General features: G+C 45.7%; 1 protein-coding gene across 5 annotated transcripts in view; it reads right to left on the reverse strand.

The window, feature by feature from the left end:
* The window catches only part of PRDM16 (PR/SET domain 16), a 274,258-nt gene that overhangs the window by 11,907 nt on the left and 242,039 nt on the right, over positions 1–20,312 (reverse strand). For 4 of the 5 annotated variants that reach the window (XM_071766807.1, XM_071766806.1, XM_071766804.1 and 1 more), the window contains 7 exons: positions 16,866–17,064; positions 14,764–14,911; positions 14,284–14,437; positions 9,871–11,272; positions 6,166–6,253; positions 3,598–3,767; positions 3,402–3,479 (listed from right to left, as the gene is read on the reverse strand). In XM_071766807.1, coding sequence (XP_071622908.1) covers positions 3,402–3,479; positions 3,598–3,767; positions 6,166–6,253; positions 9,871–11,272; positions 14,284–14,437; positions 14,764–14,911; positions 16,866–17,064 — 2,239 coding nt within the window. The remainder of the gene's footprint in view (positions 1–3,401; positions 3,480–3,597; positions 3,768–6,165; positions 6,254–9,870; positions 11,273–14,283; positions 14,438–14,763; positions 14,912–16,865; positions 17,065–20,312) is intronic. The other variant, XM_071766805.1, reaches the window with a different exon arrangement.

Here is a 20,312-nt window from a genome sequence, read left to right on the forward strand (position 1 = left end):
CAGAGCTCCCTCCCTGCCCGGCCCCACCAGCTCAGTGCCCTCCTCAGCCAAAATCTCCTTCCCTGGGGGTGCCCCAGCCCCTGGCCAGCTCCCCCCTGCATCACTCACACCAGCAGCTCGGGTGACTTCAAAGCAAGGTTTGGCTGCACAAGGCAGGAACGAGTCGGCCTCCTGCACCTCAGTTCATTTGGATGTTCAGGAAGCCTTTGAAAAGTTCCCTTTGACAGGTCCTTGCTCTAACTATGAGCTATGTGGATCCAGGTTAGGGTAGGGAGAAAGGATAAAGAGCTTGTTAAAAAAATAGGAAACAGAGGGGCACTGGCAAGGAGCAATCGCTGATGTCTGAGAGCAAAGGGATGAGGGAGACATTCGGTGTTATTTGTGGTCCCAGAGGGCTCAGTGCTGGGATCTCTGCTGGTTTTAATCTAAATAAATGAGCCAGACAGAGGAACCAGCTTAAAGTCAGGGAAGAGGTGAACACAGAGGCAGAAGAAGAATAAAACTCGAAGATGTATTTGCTTAGTAAACACACTGACAAAATGCTAGTAAAGTTTCTTTCTTATCAGTTTAAAGTAAAACACCAATGGGCTAAAAAAAATATAAAGTGGGAGTGAATGATAGCTAAGGAGGAGCCAAATCTGGATTCAGGAGGGAGTTCTTGAGGGAACTCAGGTCCCTGGTGTAATGCCACTGGAGGGGGAAAACCAGAGAGCAAACCCCAGAAGGAGAAACAGAGCTGATCAGTGCAGTGGAACACTTCAAACATGAGAGCAGGGCATTTGATAACTGCTTTGTAAAGCTTCAACAGCCTTTCCAACTGCAAAAACCTTACACTTATTTTAATGATCAATGTGAGCTGTAAAGACAGAATGGCTGTAACCAAGCACAAAGCACAGGGACAGCTACTCTGCCCCCAAATCCCCAGTGCATTTATACCAGGGATGAATTTGAAAAAAACCACAGAATGAGAAAGAAGAGATTTGTATGAAACTCTGTGCAATCTTAAAGGACATGGCAGAGCCCAGCTTCAGTTGTTAGGTTCAGCTTAATGCAAATAACAGGACACAGGGGCCTAAAAGGAAATTAAAGAAAATCAAATTCAAAACAGCCATCAGGAAACCCAACATTAGAGGAGCAATCCCAGCCTTACAGGCAATGCTGGAGGACTGGTGTAATTCAAGAATCAATTAGATGGCATCCTGGAGGGAGGGGGCATTTGAAAGAAGAAAATAGAGTCTTGCCAAATCAAATACTTCCCAGTCCAGGTTTTATGCACTTTATGTGATTCTGTGATTCCAGACAATGAAACCAAAAGTAAGCAGCAAACTCCAGGGCTCCCATGTTCCATGCTCCCAGCATACAGAGCTTCACTGAAAACTACTTCTATATCTTCCTTTGTAGCCTCAGAATGAAAACAAAGTCCTGGCTTTTATGACCCAAGTTTCCAGGTAAGTCCAACACTATTTTACAAGCCTCTCTGCCCTTACAAAAAGCATTAATTTGCCTCCTTATAGCTCCTGTGCTAGTCATTCCTATTTTATACACAATTAAGTAGACACCTAGGAAGTTTTAAGTGCCTTGGTAAAAAACATATCACTTATCAATGACAATCAGGAATCCCAACCAAAACACTTTGTTTTCTGACCTGTTTTTTGATCTACATGTGGACACTTGTTCAGTTTCTGTTAGTTTTAAGAACACTTACATTTGTGTTTGGATGATGATACAACACCGATAAGAGTCAGAAGAAAAAAATCTACATGGCCAAAACGAAAGCCTTAAGACAGACCCAGCAGAACACTGAAAAGGCACCAACCTCCTTCTGCCTGCATAAAGTCAGCACTTAAAAAACAAGCTTTCAAAACAGGTATGGCTGCAAAGGTTGGAAATCTCAGTTCTTAGAGAGCAGAAGAAAAATCAATGATAATTCAGCTCTTCTGTAAGCATTGCACTAACTCTCAGGAGCACCATGATAATGAAACATTGTCCAAAAGTCAAACCTCCAGTACAAAAAAACCACACAGGCCATTTTCTGGGAGAAGACCAGATCAAATAAATCTTTATTTTCCTAACCTTTGTTAAGTTGCAAGTCTCCTTTTTTGGAAGAAAACTGAACTAACAACCCCTGAATAATTGGGAGCAAGCATTTCAGCCCGAGCAGGGTGCACAGTGAACACACAGGATTCATTCAAGACATATCAAATAACACAACTGAAAAAAATCAGAGCAGGGAATGGTTCCAAAATATATGTCTGCTTTGGAGAGGTTTTTTTTTTTTTTTTAATTTTTAATTTACCTAATGTCTACACTCAACATTCTGTACGACTCTGTATGGAAAAAAAAAAATTGACTCCCTATGTCCCAGGGATTACAGTGTGGGAGAGAGTAGCTTCTTGAGTTAAACTAAGCATAAAAATGTGATGTATTTGACCACATGGCCTTTGGCTACTCATAAATGTGTGTTTGGATGCAATAACTACTACATTAGCTTTGTTGTGAACCTGTGACTGTGTATGGAAATACCATGGTATTTGCTACCCAAAATGAAACTATTTGAACTGTTGCTATTGTTTGACAACACCCAAAACACATTGTGGAAAACACAGTATTTGATTTTCAGCACTCTCAATTCACCACTCATTCCATTTTGCTCACTTCTGTACCTGTGCTAACAAGAAATCAACCAAAGCAGATTTTTTGCTTAAGTTTTTTTGAAACTGACTACAAAACCCAAGAGAACACAGGGCCAGTTCTGCACTGGGCCCTGCTGCACAGCTACAGTGCAAACAGGGCTACAAAAATCAGAGCACCATTTCCACAACTAGCAGAAAAGAGCAATTCAGCTTTCAACCCAAGTGATCATGGGAACCAGTAGGTGAATTTTTTTGATCCCTTGTCTTTAACTTTGCAGTTGAAGGTCGGACAGTCTCTAACTCTGACTTTAAAGCAGATACACTACAGGGCTTTGCTTCTGGTTTTTGATCCACGACTACAGGCACCTCCAATATGCATAAGGGAAAGGGGAAAAAAAAAAAAAAAAGAAAAATCCAGCTAGACCCAGCAGTTAACTTACTGGCAAGCCCTTCAAAACAGCCCGATTTTCAGAGCTGTTCAGCACCTTCAGCTGTCCTTGAGATGAATGGTTAATGTGAGTGTTAAACAACACTGCAAATCAGACCACTCATTTGCCAGCATACATCTAAATATAAGTTAAGTGTCTATCTTCAAGCTGCCAAGCCTGATTATTTTTGGCTGGTCCACATAATATACAATCCTATGAATCATTAGATGTAATGCTACAGGACTGCAGGGTTATGTTGGCACAGCTTTATAGAATGGAGGAAAAATAAGACTGTGGTGAATGAGGTGTGTGTGGGGTTTTCTCTGGGGCACAAGCTCACCTGTAGGGCTGCTCTCCAGTGTGTGTCCGCAGATGCCGCGTCAGGTTTGCCGAGCGGGGGAAGATCTTGCCACAGTACCTGGAGAGCACAAACCCAGGAACCCATCAGTGCCCCAACCTCCTTCGTGGCCGTGGCAGCACCAGCCAACCCACTCCTGCTGAAGGTTCTGGTCCCAGCTGGGTGCCCGGGGCCTCACCTGCAGGTGTAGCGCTCCTTGCCCTTGCGCAGGATGGGGTCTGAGAGCGTGGGGGGTGGAGATCTGAAGTTGAAGGGGTGGTGTGGGAGGGGCTGCAGGGATGTGCCAGTGTCTGCCTTCATGGCTGCAAAACTCTCCAGTTTCTCTGTCATCGTTTCTATGGCTGACATCTGCAAGTAGAAGGCCTCGCGTCATAAAAACTCACAGCAGATTAAACGTTGTCTCAGAGTACACTTGGGTTCCCTTTCTCCAGGGATGACTCTGAAATGAGGCCCTGTGGGTCAATGCTGGGTGGCATTCACCTTCCAAAGCCTCCTCTCAAACTCAAAATGACACCTGGGCAAGCAGGAAGGTTTGGTTCCTCATCCAGCACTCTCCCCAGAAAGAGGGAGAAAGAGAAAAACACAGAGATGATACAGAAGGTGACAGCAAAAAAGAAAAGAAGTCAGCCTGTGTGCAAGCAAAGGATATGCATAAAAACACTACCTAGGGAAAATCACTTTTGCTTTCATTAGAGAACAGGAAATCCAAATCCAAGAGAGAAATGCAACTCGGGAGGACTAGGCTGACATCTCCAATGCTTCATGCACTCGGGAGCACTTTCAAGATCCCGAGCAGAAACCCTGGACAAAACAAACAAGGCAGCAATAAAGCTGCCTCCTGGCTGCCAGTGAGATCAGCAGGAGCAAGGAGAGCACGGGGGGAGCAGGCCCTGGGCTGGCAGGAAGGCAGTAGGAAGCCATACATCAGGAGGGGATGCTCTATTGTACAGGAAGGGCTGACCTTTTGCACGTTTACACTTTATTAAACTGGGCCTGGGGGTGGGAGGGGGGAGAAGAGAGCCAAGATATTGTTTAAAATGTATGACTATAAAAAAAAAAGTTGTCTTAATCACCCAAGAATACATTGTGGAAGGCTGACAACCATTCATAAGCTGTAAAAAAGAGGAGTAGTAAAACCCATTTCCTGATAATAGATCCACGGCCCCTTAGTCGGAGGCTCCCAGCCCATGACAAATAGTAAGTAATACTTAGCACCAGCCACTTGAAAAGGTTACTTGATCATTTACAGCAAAAGCTCTGCCCCAGCTGCCAGTCATGTAACAAAACCATCATGTTAAAATGCTATCCAGATCTTTCAGAGCTATGCCACTCAGCCCTTTGCTGGAGTACCTGGAGATATCTTTTGTTGTGCCCTGTTCTTTAGGCACTTAGTCAGAGATGTTTGCTGGCTTGATAGCCATGGGCTTATTTTAAAATTCTAAACCCTGGCCATAGCCTCTCCAGTGGTAAAGGCACTTTGCTATTTAGGGAACAACTGCCTGGTTATAATAAAAAAAGGAAGGGAGAAGAAAAGAAACTTAACAGGTGAGAAAAGGTTTTCCATTAAGTTATCAAAAAGTTACACCATTTACTTATGTTGTCCAAAGCTCATTTAAAACAGACAGTGTAAGAATAACCCCCACCAGAGCTGAGAAACTACTGGCAAAGAAATAAAATTTGCCTAAAATTCATTTTAAGAGAGAAAGCATCTTCTGCGTGCTCAGTCTTTTATCTTTCAGTGTAATCACATCCCACCCAGGGCCCTCTCAGAGCCAGGGAAATATTCACAGAATAAAAGGTGAGCCCAGACTCATGGGCAGAGCAAGAGAATCCCATGTAGTGTTTCTAACTGACCTGGGGTGTGAACGTTGCTCCTAACGAGGACAACAGAAGCCCCTGGAAATCTGATTGCTCAGGGAAAGATCCTGGGTGGTATCAGATGGGGATCTGCTAGTAAAAATCTCCCACATCCTCAAACAAATGATCTGTCTTCACTCCCTGTATTTGAAACACCCCATTGGCTACAGGGCATGGGAACAGCCACCCTCTCAATCCAGTGATCTGTACACAGCAACCCCTTTCTCCAAGATCAGTTATCAGGAAGTTTCAGGCTGGAATGATTGTAGACTTGAGGCTATTCTGTGTGATAAGCTGTTAGAGATAACCAGACCTTCCACATCTTTCATTGCCATGGGAAGAGGACGTGGTCAGGATTTCAGGAACAATGTTAACAACCTTCCACCCAATGCTTGCTCCTGCTCAGGGGCTGTACATTTCTCATCGTCTCGTTGGGTTGCTGTGCCACACTAGCTCCTCCCTGCTATCAGATTCTTTACAGGCAGATATCCCCACTATTCTAACTCACACAAACACAGGATGTTCCTGGCCAGCCTGTCACCATTATCCAGCCTGGATGAAGGAAAAATCGGGGGAAGTTATTAACCAAACTCTGAGGCTGATGTGAAACAATGAGGGAACTAAGTTTAGCTGTGAAACCAACCAGGATCCAGCTTTCACAAACCTGCAAGTTATTTATCTAAGGTGGGAAACACTATCAGAGGAGAACAATGCATGTGAATATAAAGGAGAGCACAATAACGACCACAGGGAGGATGGCTGGTGACCCGCTGGGCAGGACACGGGCAGCCTGGGGCAGGACTCACTGCCTTGTCCTTATGGAACCAGGAATCCTAAGGGCAAAGAGGGACAGGGAGAGATTGTCACATCAGAAAGTCAGTGCTGTTACCTGGGGGTGAAAAAGCAGCGGGGAGGGTCGCAGGTACTTCTCCTTTAGGGCACCCACAGGGTCTGTCACCTTCCGCTTCTCCACCCTGCTGGACAACAACACAGAGGGTTACATACCTTGGAGGGCAGCAGGCAGCACAGACACAGCCCAGCCAACTGCAGAGGGGTTTAGATGATACATCTGAGGCTATTTTCCTATCCCCACACTCCTGTCTGCCCCCTTCTACTGGATCCTATAAATCACAGCCAACAAGTTACCCCACAAAAGGCACCGGAAACGATATGAAAACAGAGCCCCTCCTCTGGGTAATATTTTTCTAGCTATCAGGCTGACGACTAAGAAAACATTTTCATCTTTCTATGTGAGAGCTAAAGTCACTGCTACATTGGTTTACAAGCCCCTGCTGTTGTGAAATGCCATGAAAACCCCCTACACTTACACCAAAAGCAATGTTTAAGTGGAAGAAGCTCTAGAGCCCGCAGCAGGCAGCCACTGCATGGAAAAAAATTGTCCTGGAGAGTTTGTCTTTATCCTAAGAGTTAGCACCGGGCCAGACTTTGCAGCCCCAAGTGTGCTGAAATCATTAGGTGTTTCATATTTATTTCCTCCCTTGCAGCTGAGATATAATTTGCATTGGGTTTCTTTGGCAGCCATATGTGAACAACAGTTTGAAAAGTTAGGAAATGGTGGGAGATCCCTGAAGTGACTGAAGGACCCGAATTCTCCTGATGTCACTTTGCTCCATTCAAATATTCCATGCTTAAGCACCACAGGAAAAATGCTAAAGCTAGGTTCCTATTTTTGAAAACACTGGCTTTTCCACAAAATAGTCTACTTGCAGGGAATATGTGGTGTGGAATCACCAAAAAGAAAAACTGGAATGTCCTCCATGGGACAGAAGTGTTATGAAAGTTAACTCCACCTACACAGCTGCATCTTTATAACACTGGAGCAGAGTCCACCTCAACTAGAGCAGCAGAAATCCAGTAGAAAGAGTAATTTCAACTACATTAGTCGAGCATAAAAGAGAGCAAATTATTTTACTGCATTTCAGCTGATTGGTGTGTGGATCAAATTACCAAAGAGTTTAAACAAGACTCATGCAGAGTGCTATTTAGTGAACTGTATTTAATCTGCATTTAATTTTTCTTAGGTAGAAGAAAAGAGAAGAGCTGAATTTGAAACGCAGTCAGAATTCCTGTGAGAGTTTCTATGGGCATCAGCTTCTGGAAAAACAACAATCTGTAAAAAAATACATGAAGTTTTGCCTTGATATAAGGTAAACCAGTAAGCAGCAGTGAGCCCCATCCCATCCAGGGAAGTTTTAACCTCTGTGATGCACAAGGATGAGCTGGGGTGCCCAGGGGATGCCCAGACAGTCCCACCTGCACCACACACCTCCAGCCTCAGCCAAGGGACAGTTTCACACAGCTTTACCCTCTCCTGTGTGGGGTAACAAGAGCAAACCAAACATACAAACCTCCTCCTCAGAGCTGAATTCTGCAGCCACCAGAGGATTAAGCTGATCTTTTCAGCCCAGTGCCTGAGAACGTTACCTTAACGAGGCTGAGCTAAAAACTGCACTGATTTCAGGCTGTCTGGCTGCATTAAATTGTATCACCAGGAGAAAATGTCAAGGATTTAAGTGGCCTTTGGGAGAAAAAAATGAAGGAGCCAAACGATGTGAGAGAGTCTGATAAAGAGAAGTTTAGAAACAAAACATTTCCATAGTTTTTAAGCTGGACTTGGAAGCTCTGCTGTTTAGCTCATTACATCAGAAGTCTGATTCGTGAGCAACTCCACCACTGACTTTCTATTTTAATGTATTACTAAAACTATATGCATCCCATGGAATGCAACCAGTGATGCCCCCATCCTTCACTTCCAGCTGTCTTCTGGACCTTTAAGGTTTTCCCGAGCTGCTATTTTAACTGGCGACAGCTTCTCCAGCCCATGTTATTTTAACATTACAACAGGGAATGCCCAGAGGTGGCAGGATCCTGAGCTAACTCAAAGCTTTTGCCTTTCTATCCCATTTACTTTTTTTTTTTTTTTTTTTTTTTCCCCAGAAATACTTTTTACAAAAATAAATGCTGCACCATTTACATCATGACTTATTTTTCCAGGAGATGCCCACGGCGGGTCCCAGACAGAACACGTTACAGGCCCTGGGCTGTGATGCTGCTGTTTCCATCACAGATGGGAGCATGTAAGCAAGCAATGGCATCAGCCCTGAGAGGGCTGGCAGAGCCAGAGATGCTTTCTTAATAGCAAGCAACGTGGGCTCACTAATCCTCATCTCAGCTGACAGGTCTTTGGCCTGCCCAGACATTGACATCATTTTTTCCCACAGTTATCAAGTGCACAATAGCAGTGAGGCAGTGACATAGGTGCTGCTCTCCTGGCCAGTGTTCCCAGCCCAGGGCACTGGCTGTTCACAGTCCTCTGAACACTCAAGTGAAGCATCCCAGTGCTGACATAACTGCTCTGTGGTGACCAGGAGGCTTTCCAGCTCTAAGAAAACACCAGCTCCTGCAGCACATCCACACCTCTCCTGTCGGATCAGGGCCAGCCCAGGGCACACTGAGCTCAGCTAAGAGGAGAATCAGTCACCCACTGCCAGGAGCTGGCTGCTCAATTAGACACTGAATCCAGGAGCCCTCTGCAAGTTATGAAGCATCCTGTCCTAAGGGCAAATTAATACCATGCTCATGTCTGAATCAAGCTGTCAGGGTACCTCCCTGCTACTTGACAAATCCCATCTGCAGCAGGTAGATAATGAAGGCACTGCCTTCATAATACTCAAACTTAGCCTCACTTTAAACCTTAAAACAGTTTTCCTTTAGAAACAGGCCTTATAAAAAGTTCTGAAGCAACTAAAGACTCGGGTCTTCCCCAGGCACCTTTGGAACTCATTCTTGCTGGAAGTTTAAGTGGCATTTGGATAACTTCATCCAGTCTGCTTTACACACACCTGCCATGTTCAGCTTATTCTAGGCATGACAAACCAAATCAGTCCTTCCTCAATAACCATCCATTTCCACTAGAAACCCTCAGAAAGATTAAGTCTGCAAGAAATCTGCCTGGAAGGGATCCAGATACTAACATGCTACCATGTACTTACACAGTACTTGCTAGTCCAGGCTTAAAACTGTTTCCAAAGGCTGAGCCTACAACAGCAGCTCCTACAAACTGAAAAACTCTGAGAAAAGGAAATAGAAAGAAAAAGGGGGGTGGGGAGGAAGAAAGGTGAAGCAGCTCACAAAAGGCCATCAAGTCAGTCAGTGGGAGAGCTGCATTTCCAGGCTCCCAGGGCTCCTGACTCATTCCCAAGCCATGAGAGCCCAGGCTTGGAGGCAGCTGAACTCTGCATTCTTATCAAATCAAACCTCTGGAATTTCCCCAGCAGAAGTGCCATCTTAGTGTTGGCTCGTGGGAGAGTCCTTAAATAGGTCAAGTTTCTTCTTTATCAAAACAAAGATGTGCTCTTTACACATATTGATTACCAGTGCTCCTTTCAATGATTCAGCCCCTTCGAGTCAGAAAATTCAACGTGCTGTGGCAAAGGAGAGAGCAGCACAACCAGCTCCAGCAGACATGCCCTGACCTTTCTAAACAACCTACAGCCTGACCTGCCTCCACTTGTGATGGCAGCTACAAAAGGAGCCCCTTAGAGGAAACACTTAAGGCAGGGTATGTTAATACCTGTATATGGGGTCCATGAAAAAGGGTGATGGCTTAGCATAATGCAGGGATGGCTGCTGAGGCAGTTGAGACTGGGAAATCTTGGGTAAGACTTCACTTGCCATTAGCTTCCTCTCCCCATAAATGTGGTTTTTCCGTGGCTCTCTCCCCCCGTTCTGACTGGCTCGGATGCGGTTGCCAATGCTCAGGTCCAGTGGCTGCTCCTCCCCTGAGGATGGGGCTGGCAGGACCTTGGGGGGTGGCAAGATTGGCTTCATCTCTTTTGGCTTTGTGGTGAGATCAAAGGGGGACTCGGAGCTGGTGCTGCCGACTTTGTGGAGGTCCCGGGGTGACTTTGGTTCTGCCTTGACCAGCAAGTTGTGATTGAGGGTCCGTTCTGTGAAAGGGTAGAGCGAGTGGGGGAAATTGGGGAGGAACTGAAAAGGGAACATGGAATGGTAGGGGAGCGAACCCATCTTTTTCTCCTGCATCCCCATGAAGCCAGGCCCAAAATACTTCTCGGCGATGGAGGCGATGGCTTTAATGGAGTCATTGGCTGCTCCCGTGGTGGGCAGCAGGTGCTCTTCAGGGGGAGGAAAGAAGGAATGCTGGGAATAGAAGAGAGGGATCTCGCTCGTGTTGTTGGTGGAACTGGCAGACACGGTGCTGCTGACAAAGTCTGGTTTGCTCTCAGTTTGTTTGCTCTTATCTTTTGTTTTGTCCCTGTCGCTCTCCGCATCGCTGTCCAGGTCAGAACCCGTGCCAGTCGTGGTGTCCAGGTCTGTGCCTGTGGTCGTGTTGACGTCCTCAAAGTCGCTGCCGTCGGACATGTCGCTGTTCCTGGCTTTTAGCTTCTCCAGGTAGGAATTCTCCAGGCTGCTTTCACATTTCTCCTCTCCCGAAGCAGCCTGGTTGCTGTTGCTCACCGCAGAGATCAGAGGAAGCGCCGGGTTCCCCAGGGGGCTCGGAAGCTTTGCGTCTTGAGCGTGGTTGAGGGGACTTTTGAGCAGTTGTGTGGGTGGTAACAAGGGGGGCCTGGGGTACAGGGACGGCGGGAAAATCCCTGGGAATCCCGGAGTGAGGGCGGGAAAGGCAGGGGGGGCAGGTGAGAAGGGAAGACCCCCCGGGTGCGGGCGGGAGGGAAAATAATCGTTAAATCCCAGGCTGGCGTGGTTGAGGTTGGGAGAGGGCTTGGATTTGTCCATCATGGAAGTGGGCGTGAGGGGCAGGCCAGGGGCAAAGATCCCTGCGGGGCTGTAATGGTTCTTGCCCTCGCAGAAGCGTCGGTGCTTGTTGAGGGAGGAGGTAGTGCTGAACATCTGCCCACAGTCCTTGCACTTGATCTGCGTGCGGCAGTCCGCGTGCATCCGCTTGTGGCGGCAGAGGTTGGAGAACTGCGTGTAGGATTTGTGACAGACCTCACCTAAAGCATCAACAGAAACCAACAACAAAAGCAATATGAAATTAACAGGAAGCAGCAGGGGATTCCTGAGGAGCTGCCTCCCCTTCCCCAACTCCCACCCAGCCCTCAGCCTGGAGAATCTCCCAAGACGCAGCGCTCCGCAGGAGAGCGGGATGGGCTATTCCTGCACAACCCTTTTTTTTGGAATTTTCACTGAAGACAGTCTTGCATGTCAATGCTAATACCTACTGACATCAGCTGGTGCTCTCCCTGCAATCCTGGTATGGCAGAACTGAAGGGAGAACAACTTTGCCTCATTTAATCAAACCCACCCCTCTCCAGTGCCACTAATAATAAGTAACGACTCCATAGGGATGGTCTATAAATACATTGCCAGCCAGGGCTCAGTTCAGCAAGAAGCAGAGTGAGATGTTGGATTCATTCATTTGTAAGACACCCAAGCAATGCTAAGTTAGTGCTACAGCAGGGTTTTCTTTAATGACCTGCAAATACCAAGTTTTCAAAACATTAATTTTTATGACATCTGTCACCTACGGACACTGCTGCTGGGGAAGGAACAGGGCAAAGCAAGGGAAAAAAAATCCCACCCACACTTTTCCATTATCAAAACACTAACTTTTTATTATCTGATGCCTCTTTCAACATAAGAATAAACTGTACTTCTCAGTGAATTAACACACTCTTTCACAGGAGAACTGCTGTTATCACCCTTTTGTAAACATGGAACTGAGACAAAGAGAGGGAAAGGATATTGTCTGGAGCTGGGCAGGCATGGAATCAAATCCAAATTATCCTGACACCCACTTTGTCACAGAGTTGCAGAATGGGTCCTTCCCTCCTCCCTCCCTTTACTGATAGGTCTAAGTGTGACTTTCCCTATTTTTTTCTAAATCTGCTACAAGATGCTGCAAAGGAAGCACAAGCTGGGGAACAACTAGAAAGTCACCAGAAGAGTTTCAGTGTTCAAAAACCAGGTTTTTCAAGGACAGATGTTAAAGCCATCCCCAGTTTTTGGCAATCACACCTTAAACACTCATCTCAGTTTTTCTGAACTACCATTATTGTACACACTTATTGCTGTTGCATGTATTATTTTAGCTACATTAACTTTCAAAGAAGGGGTTTAGTTTTTTTACTTAATTTTAAAATGTTTTCTTAAAAAAATATCTAAAAGAAACACTTCTCAATTTGTTTTCCCCTAACTTTAAGCATCTACCTTGCCATGTGCCCAGCCATGCTGTAACTGGGGTTCAAAAGATCCACACAAGTTTATAATAAATGTCTCACCTGCTGAGGCAGAATCTGTCCCAATAGAGAGCACTTGCTGTCAGCTTTCCCTGCCTCAGTAGTGTGTTTGTGTTATTTTTATTGAACACATTTGCAATATTACAAGGAAAAAAAAAAAAAGTTACATTGTTCCCTAATGGCAAAACTTGGAGAAAAGTAAAGCAACAAAAGTAAAGTCTGCCAAGGGCATCAGGTTCCTTTTTCCACCCTAGGAAGAGCTCCTAAATCTACCTGATCCTACACCAAACTCCCTAAAGAGAGGTGTGGCAGGTAAGAGCACTCACAACATTATTCTGAAATAAGGAAAACTGGAAAATATTGAAGTCTCCAGTTATACAATGATTCAGTAACTGTGTGCATTGTCCTCTCTTGCAGTTCAGTGTTCTGCAGTTATGAAGTTACAGTTTTGGGTGTTTTGTTTCAAGCCAAGTATAATATTGTAAAAAACAAGCACCCATCACACACACACAATCCCTTTGCCTCTCCTGAGCAGGAAAGGAAATCTTCCCAGCCCCTCCTGCTCACAGCTGCCCTGGAGCTGCTAATGGGTTCCATACTCCTGCTTGTGACTCCACCTGGCCCATCTGAACCAGGCAGGATCAGTCTCCAGTTGGTTTACACGCTGATTTAGACTGACAACTCCCTAATTCTTATGAGGTGAGAGTGAGGAGATTATGAGAAGAAATCGTTCATCTCAGTGCAGCAATACTTATGAGATTCCAATTATCTCTTTCATGTGCCCCGTCATCAAATGAAAGATTGCATCAGAATGAGCAAGAAGAGTATTTTTTCTTCCTCCACTGACACCCATCTGATTATCTCAGGACACATTAATGAAATGAGTCTCCCAGGATATTCCTGCATACTGTTCCCATTACACAATAGGGGGGGGAAAGGCAGAGGTGGGTTCAGTGGCTTCCCCCCCACCCCATAACATCAAAGCCCAGAATCAAACCCAGATCCTGCTCTGTGCTTGAGCCACGCTTCCCGAGGAGTGTCAGGAAGGAGTCCCTCAAGTTCCTTTGGCTTTGTTGTGACACAATCTACTTTTCTGCACAGTTATCAAAATGCAATAGGTGCTGTGTCAATTAAAAAAATACACAGCCCTGAGAATGACAAGAGATGAGGTGAATGGCTCTCAAGGGAAAATGCCCTTTTGGAAATATTCCACTAAAGAGAGCACTAAGGACACAGTTAATCTGCTATTTATTTGGTTTCCAAGTATTATGTAGATGGCACATGTAGTAAATAACAAAGAAAAAAACCTTTTTAAAAAACACCTTCTTCTCATCTCTGACTGTTTCAAGTTCTTTACAATGGCTACAGGATTTGAGGCATCCCTGAAAAAAACATTTCGATCAGGCTGTGTCAGCTATTTATTTGTGTCACCAACGTGAACATTCAAAAATTATTAAGGAAAAAAAAAAGGAGAAAGAAAAGATACGAGAAAATGGCATCGCTAGGACTGCTGAGAGGCTCAGCTTTTAACTTGTCAAGAAAGTCAAAAAGTGCCATGAATGTTTACTGAAAAAACAGGGAGCATAAAAAAAAAAAAAAAAAAAAAGGGGGGGGGGGAGGAGAAATCACTGTGGAATTTCATCTTGTGCTCTGACCTATAAAATTACAGCGGCTGCTCACAGAGGGACAGCCAGCACTGGGGGGCCCTGCAGGATACGTGCAATTATAGCAAAAGCCAGAGCTGTGTGATGGCCGTGACAACTTACATATGAAAGGTTTGACAGTGCTGTGAATGTGCTTGTGCTGCTTGAGGCCCGAGGAGGTGGCGAAGGTTTTGCCGCAGTCGGGGCAGGCGTGGGCCCGGGCCCCCACGTGCTGGGAGCGGATGTGCCGCTGGAGGTTGCTGGGGTCAGTAAACACCTGGAAAAGAAAACACCTTGAAGGAGGGAAACAAAGCAGGAGGGAGAAGCATGGAGAGGGGAAGACCTGGGACATTTTTTAAGATTTTTTTTTTTTTTGGTAGGGTCCCCGGGGTGTTCGCTCCTCACCTGCCCCCAGCAACGCTCCAAGATGCTGGAGAAGGCCATGATGAGCAGGACTGAGCATCCATGGCCAAGCTGATGGGCCAGGCCAGCAGAGCGTGCTGCTCCCCTCCTGTCACCACACCCCACCCCGTGGCCAGGCCACCCATTCTTCAGATCCCAGGCCCCAGCACCCTCTCCCACCCGTGGGTACCAGCCCCGCACCTTCACGCAGTTTTCACATTCAAACCGTTTCCCGCTGTCGTGAGACATCTGGTGACGAATCAGGTTGGATTTCCAGTTGAAAGCCTTGGGACACTGGTCACACTTGTACTCCCTCTCCTCGGTGTGGATCACCATGTGCTGCTCCAGGCTGGGAAAAGAGACAGGGTGAGCACCAGTGGCCAAGGGAGCCCAGCTCCAACCAGGCCCTGGCTGCCGAGGCATTACACTGCTCCTTGTGTCACCCAGGTTTGATCTCCTGCCTCTGTGAAAGGACCATGAGAGATGCAAACACCATTTCTTTGGTTCTGGCATTTATTTTGCAGATAGGTGCTGCCCTATTCTGATTCAAAATGTCACCAGGTCTTACAGTACTTCTTATTAAATACCCGAGTCCATTTACAAGGAGGAAAAGGAACGTAAAACCAGACCTGACCCTGCACGTTCCTGAAGGGAAAAATGAGCACCTTGTGACCAAGACTTCCATGGCATCCCCACAGGGACAGACAAGATATTAGCTGGGGCTGCCCAGACTCTCATGTTGCCATTTTCACGGGCATAAAGCCCACAGCTTCCCAGAACACAGCAACTGAGCACTGGAACGAAACACGATAAGGTGCAAACACATTTCACTTCTAAATGTCAGACATCTTTTATGACTTAACTCGGCAATTTCAGCTTCTGCCAACTGGCAGCCTCTCCCAAACCAGGAGGATGATGGCAAACCCAAGAGGCTGCTGGAGCAGGGCCATGGCAGGGATGGCTTTGAAGGAACACAAGGGATGCTCTCCTTCCCCCAGCCCCTCAGCACTCAGAGCTCCTGCTGGGCCACCGACCCAGGGCTGACACTGTCAGAGGCCGTGGGGCAGGCATGGAGCCCAGGAAACTGTTCTGGTGAAGAGGGAGTGGTGTAAAAGGTACTGAGGGGGATGGAAATCCTGCACCTCTCTGGCCAGTCCCCAGGACCAAAGGAAGGAAATGTGTGTCCTCTGGTGTAGCTTCAGGGGAGCTACAACTGCTCCTCACTGGAAGGACAAACTGGTGTGAAACCTCCTACAGCCTGAAATCCCCCACAGATCAATATTAAACCATTCCTGTGGAACTTGAAAGCACAACTATGTTTTTTATAGCAACATTACAACTAAATACTACTAGAAAATCCTGCCAGTCTTCATTAAATGATACAGGGAACTTCACAGGAGATAACTCTTGGGCATTTCCAGGGAGCCTGAGAGATTTAGAAACCTTGGAATTTGACATCTGTTGACATCACCAGGATAGGAACACAAAGCCTAATTGCACTGACAACTGATCTGCACTGAAATCTTTCTGCCTTGAGGGCATTTGGTGGCACATGAACAAGGACAACCAGGCAGAAGATGCTTTCATCACCAGTGGGCTGCTTGGTGGGACTGCAGCTTGCTCAGCAACTCCACATACAGCTCTAAGCAGCCACCAGCCAGTTGCTCCCTCAGAGCCTCCTTTCTTCAAGTCAGAGAGTTAATATTCAGGAACATGCCCCTTATAAACTGCCAATCCACCAATTTTAAAGAAGCAATATTCATTTTGCTAAAGAAATGGTGTTCTTAATACTACCCAATTTTTTTTACACATACAAGAAATATATACCCTTCATATCCATATACAAAAATATGCTCCTGTTAACTGTGATTTATGAGTTTATTTAGTGCAAATATGGACAAATTAATATGCTGTTTAGAGGCAAGTACCTACTGGGATTAGCAAAACATTTATTTATTTAGTCAGCTGCTAAATGCTCAATTTCAGTTCCCCAGTGACCCTCTTGATTTGATCTGTATTAACTTCTGAAAAATTGTAAGACCATCTAGGTACACCAACTGGATAGACTGTTTTAGTAGCTTTCTCAGAACATAAAATGCACCCTACTGATGTGGGAGGGATAGATGTGGACATTCTCTCACAACTCCACTAAATCCAGACTGTGTAGTACTGCTGACTCCATCCTTCCCCTGGCAAAGCCTAAGGAGAAAGGAGAGGTGTATCCCTGCCACCACCTCCAGCTCCCACATTTCCCACCATCAGAGAGGACTGGGCAGAATAGTGAAGAGGTAATTTTCTGGTACCTGTATTTATTGGGGAACATCCTCTCACAGTCTTTGCACTCGTAGACCTGTCCATCTCCAAGACCTTCCTGCTTGATCTCATCACTCAGGCTCTCATAGAGGGAGCTGACAGAGTTGCAGGTGTACTTCTTGTGTCGCCGCAGCTCCAGCTTGGACTGGAAGAGCTCATCACAGTCCTCACAGCGAAACGTGTGCTCCTCTGCAACAGCCACAGAAAGGGACCTTGGCTTGGGGATCAGGAAGCTCAAGCAACATTTATTTTACCCAGCACTGGGCTAACAAAGAAAATGTAACGTTCTGTGAGGAGCTATCAAAGAGGAACCTGAGGCGGGGGTGCCAGCAGACTGCTTTCACTTTAAGCATTACCAAAAAATAAATCACATAACCAGGAGAGACCTCGTTTCCTCTGTGCCAAGATGCAGGGACCCACAAGAATTAGCAGATGCACAAAATACCAGGGCTACTCTGGAGCATTGCATTTGTTTGCAAGGAGGTTTTTGGAATACACAAATGAACTTCTCCTCAAAAGCGGCTGCCAGGATAAAAACCACACTCCTCCAAAGACAAACACTGGGAAAAGCAAATCCCCACAGCACAAACCTGGAGGAGCTCCCTTCTAAGAAAATGTCTTTCTAGTGTTATCCTCTGAACTCCCTGTGCACAACTGCAGCAGCACAGTGTGCCTTCAGACCCAAGGAATTCAAAACCAGAGTACCATGGAAGAACAGGAAGCCAAATTCTTTGTTGTTGTGCTGGGGTTTTTTTTCCTTCTTTTTTAAAAAAAAAAAGATCTAATGCACATAATAAATTATTGTAGTCAAGGTCAAACAAATTAAAAAGAGGGCAGCTATTATTAAGTTTACAAGGCAGCATCCTGACCAGAGTGCCAAGCCAAACAATCAGCTCAGAGCTGTAAATTTTCCAGGAGAACGAGGTCTGAGAGGGAGTGGGGACAGCTCTGGGTTCCTCAGCCCAGCACTCAGCCTGAACCAGCAGCTTTCCAGCCACCTCTGCTGCATTTCCCTGTCCTCCTCTGCCCTCTCCTTCTGGACTCTGGGGGTAGCAGACCAAAAACATCCTTTGTGTGAAAGCACCAAGAGTGGAGAGCAGAGGCAGGGATTTGATGTGTTTAGGGACCTTTTCATGCTCCCCACAACCAGCCCTGGGGTGGGATGGAACAAGCCTGACAGCACACAGCATCCCAAAAACCTGTCCTGTGGCAATAACCACACCATGCCACCTCTTCTCAGCTTCACTGAATTCACCTGAGCTCTCACACGCCCTGGAACAAGTGTTTACCTCCTACTACATTTGTTTTTCACAGTCCCAGATATCCAGCTGCCCTCCACAGTGTCACTGGCACCAACAAACATGACCTCATTTCTGTTCTGGTTTTGCCTCAGAGCTGTGCGTGGGACAGCAGCTCCTCTGCCTCACAGAGCCCACTGAACTGTGGAGTAATGGGATAAATCCCTCAGGAACTCCAGCTAACGTGGAGCTGTGCTGGCAAGGTGCTCCTCTACCTCAGAGCTCACCCTGCAAACCCAACCTTTCCCCTCTGCAAACACAGTGAGGGCTGAAGGTGAGCAGAGGCTGCAGCAGCAGTGAACAGACCCCTCCTGGGCACCTTCACTTCTCACAAAGCTCCTGTGAAACCCAGAGTTTCTCAAGTTCAAACTGGCAATTCCCCAGACCTGAGAACTTGGAACTGAGGACCCTTTTTTTCTTTTTTCTCCCTTTTCTTTTTTTCTGACTTCAGAGAAAATCCATCAACATACCTGCTGCAAATCCATACTAAATTCTTCCTACTTCAGGTCAATACTTCCATGATTAATTGTAGCTTATTTCACCCAACCTATCCTATAGGAACCAGCCTGGAAAACCAGCCACACAGAGCAATTTATTACATCCCTGCCTGAAGATGGACAACTCACAAGCCTCCCTCCCACAGGACACACCACTACCTCTTGTTATCCACTAGGACAGAATTTTGTCCTTTCAATGAGATTAGACAGACAGATGAAATACATTAATAGCCCCAGTAATAACTGTTAGAGAAGAGATTTTGCTTCTAATTCTCCTTGTCCTTTGTCAGCAGGATTACAGAGCTCACACAAAACACACACAATATAAGGTGATCCTCAGGCAGGAGGAGCTGGCAGAGCTCCCTGTGCCCCAGCTGAGGAGCTGCCACAGCAGACTCTGATTAAGAAATGTAAGAAACAAGGCAGCTCAGCTGAGGCACCTGCATTTTTTGCTTTGGCATTTGCATATTTTCAGAGCTACACATTTTGAAGCTCCAGTCCTTGCCCATCACTAAGCTGAAAAGATCCCTATTTTGAGCTTCATAAGACTGGGGGTTGGAAAGGGAATTTTTAAATGAAAAGCAGAATTGGAGAACTGACCAAAATACAATCAAAGGCCCTGGAGTCACAGGTGTAATGTGTAACATCCTCAGCCACAAACATCACTTTGTTACTCAGACAGGTTCATCAGAGGAGGAACTGGCTGGCTGGCAGAGGAGCTGATTGTATTCCACCAAATCCATTCCTGTTTCTGAACTTCAGAATATTAGAGATCAGAGTTCTCAATAAACATTGGTGCAGGAAAAGGACCAGACCATCACTCTGCAAAAGTGAAACCTCAGCAACAAAGGAGGCTCAGGGCTGAACTAAGACGACCTGGTATCTATTGTAAATCACCCACTTTGTAGAGTAAGTTCATTAAAGTGTTTTGGGTTTTTTCCTTCCCTTTCTTAAAGCACTCAAAATAAAAATATTGCACTTCAAAACAAGTTCTCATTGAAGTTTTCTCCTTTCTTGAAGCACCACAAATGAAAATACTGCCCTTCACAAAAGGTTACTGCTTCAGTACCTAACAGGGAAAAGAGGATAAAAAGAAAAGAAAAACCCAGTTACAAAAAAATTGCTGCCTGTTCCCTATGTCTTGTTTGTCAAATCTATGGTTATATGTGTCTATCTTAAGTTCCATCAGTAACACTCAGGACAAAGCAGGAATGTAACAGAAAAATAAATCAGTGCCTAATAGCTTTCAGAGAAACCAAGGGGAACACAATTATGTGGCATCTACATGCTAATCTACCAGACTTGAATCTCAAAGGAGTTCAAGTGCCCTACTCAAAATTCCTGCAGTGATAAGGGGTCTGCTGTGTTTGGCTGGGGTTTGGATAAAAGATTTTTATGATAATTATCTTTGTGTGGAACAATTTTGCATTTTCTTTCTTGTTAATTCAGAATGGAGATGGGGGTGCAAGGCAGCAGGAAGATAGCATTACTGAAAGTAAAAAGTATTAAGTCAAATATTTAATGTTGGTCTATTATAATTTGAAAGCAATTATGTGCCAAAAGCACTAGACATTACCAGGAAGATACAGATAAATGTTACCTAATGACAAAGATGGAAAACAAGGAGCACTTTTTGCTTGTT

The sequence above is a fragment of the Heliangelus exortis genome, chromosome 23 (genome assembly GCF_036169615.1).
Source record: "Heliangelus exortis chromosome 23, bHelExo1.hap1, whole genome shotgun sequence".
Classification (NCBI taxonomy): domain Eukaryota; kingdom Metazoa; phylum Chordata; class Aves; order Apodiformes; family Trochilidae; genus Heliangelus; species Heliangelus exortis.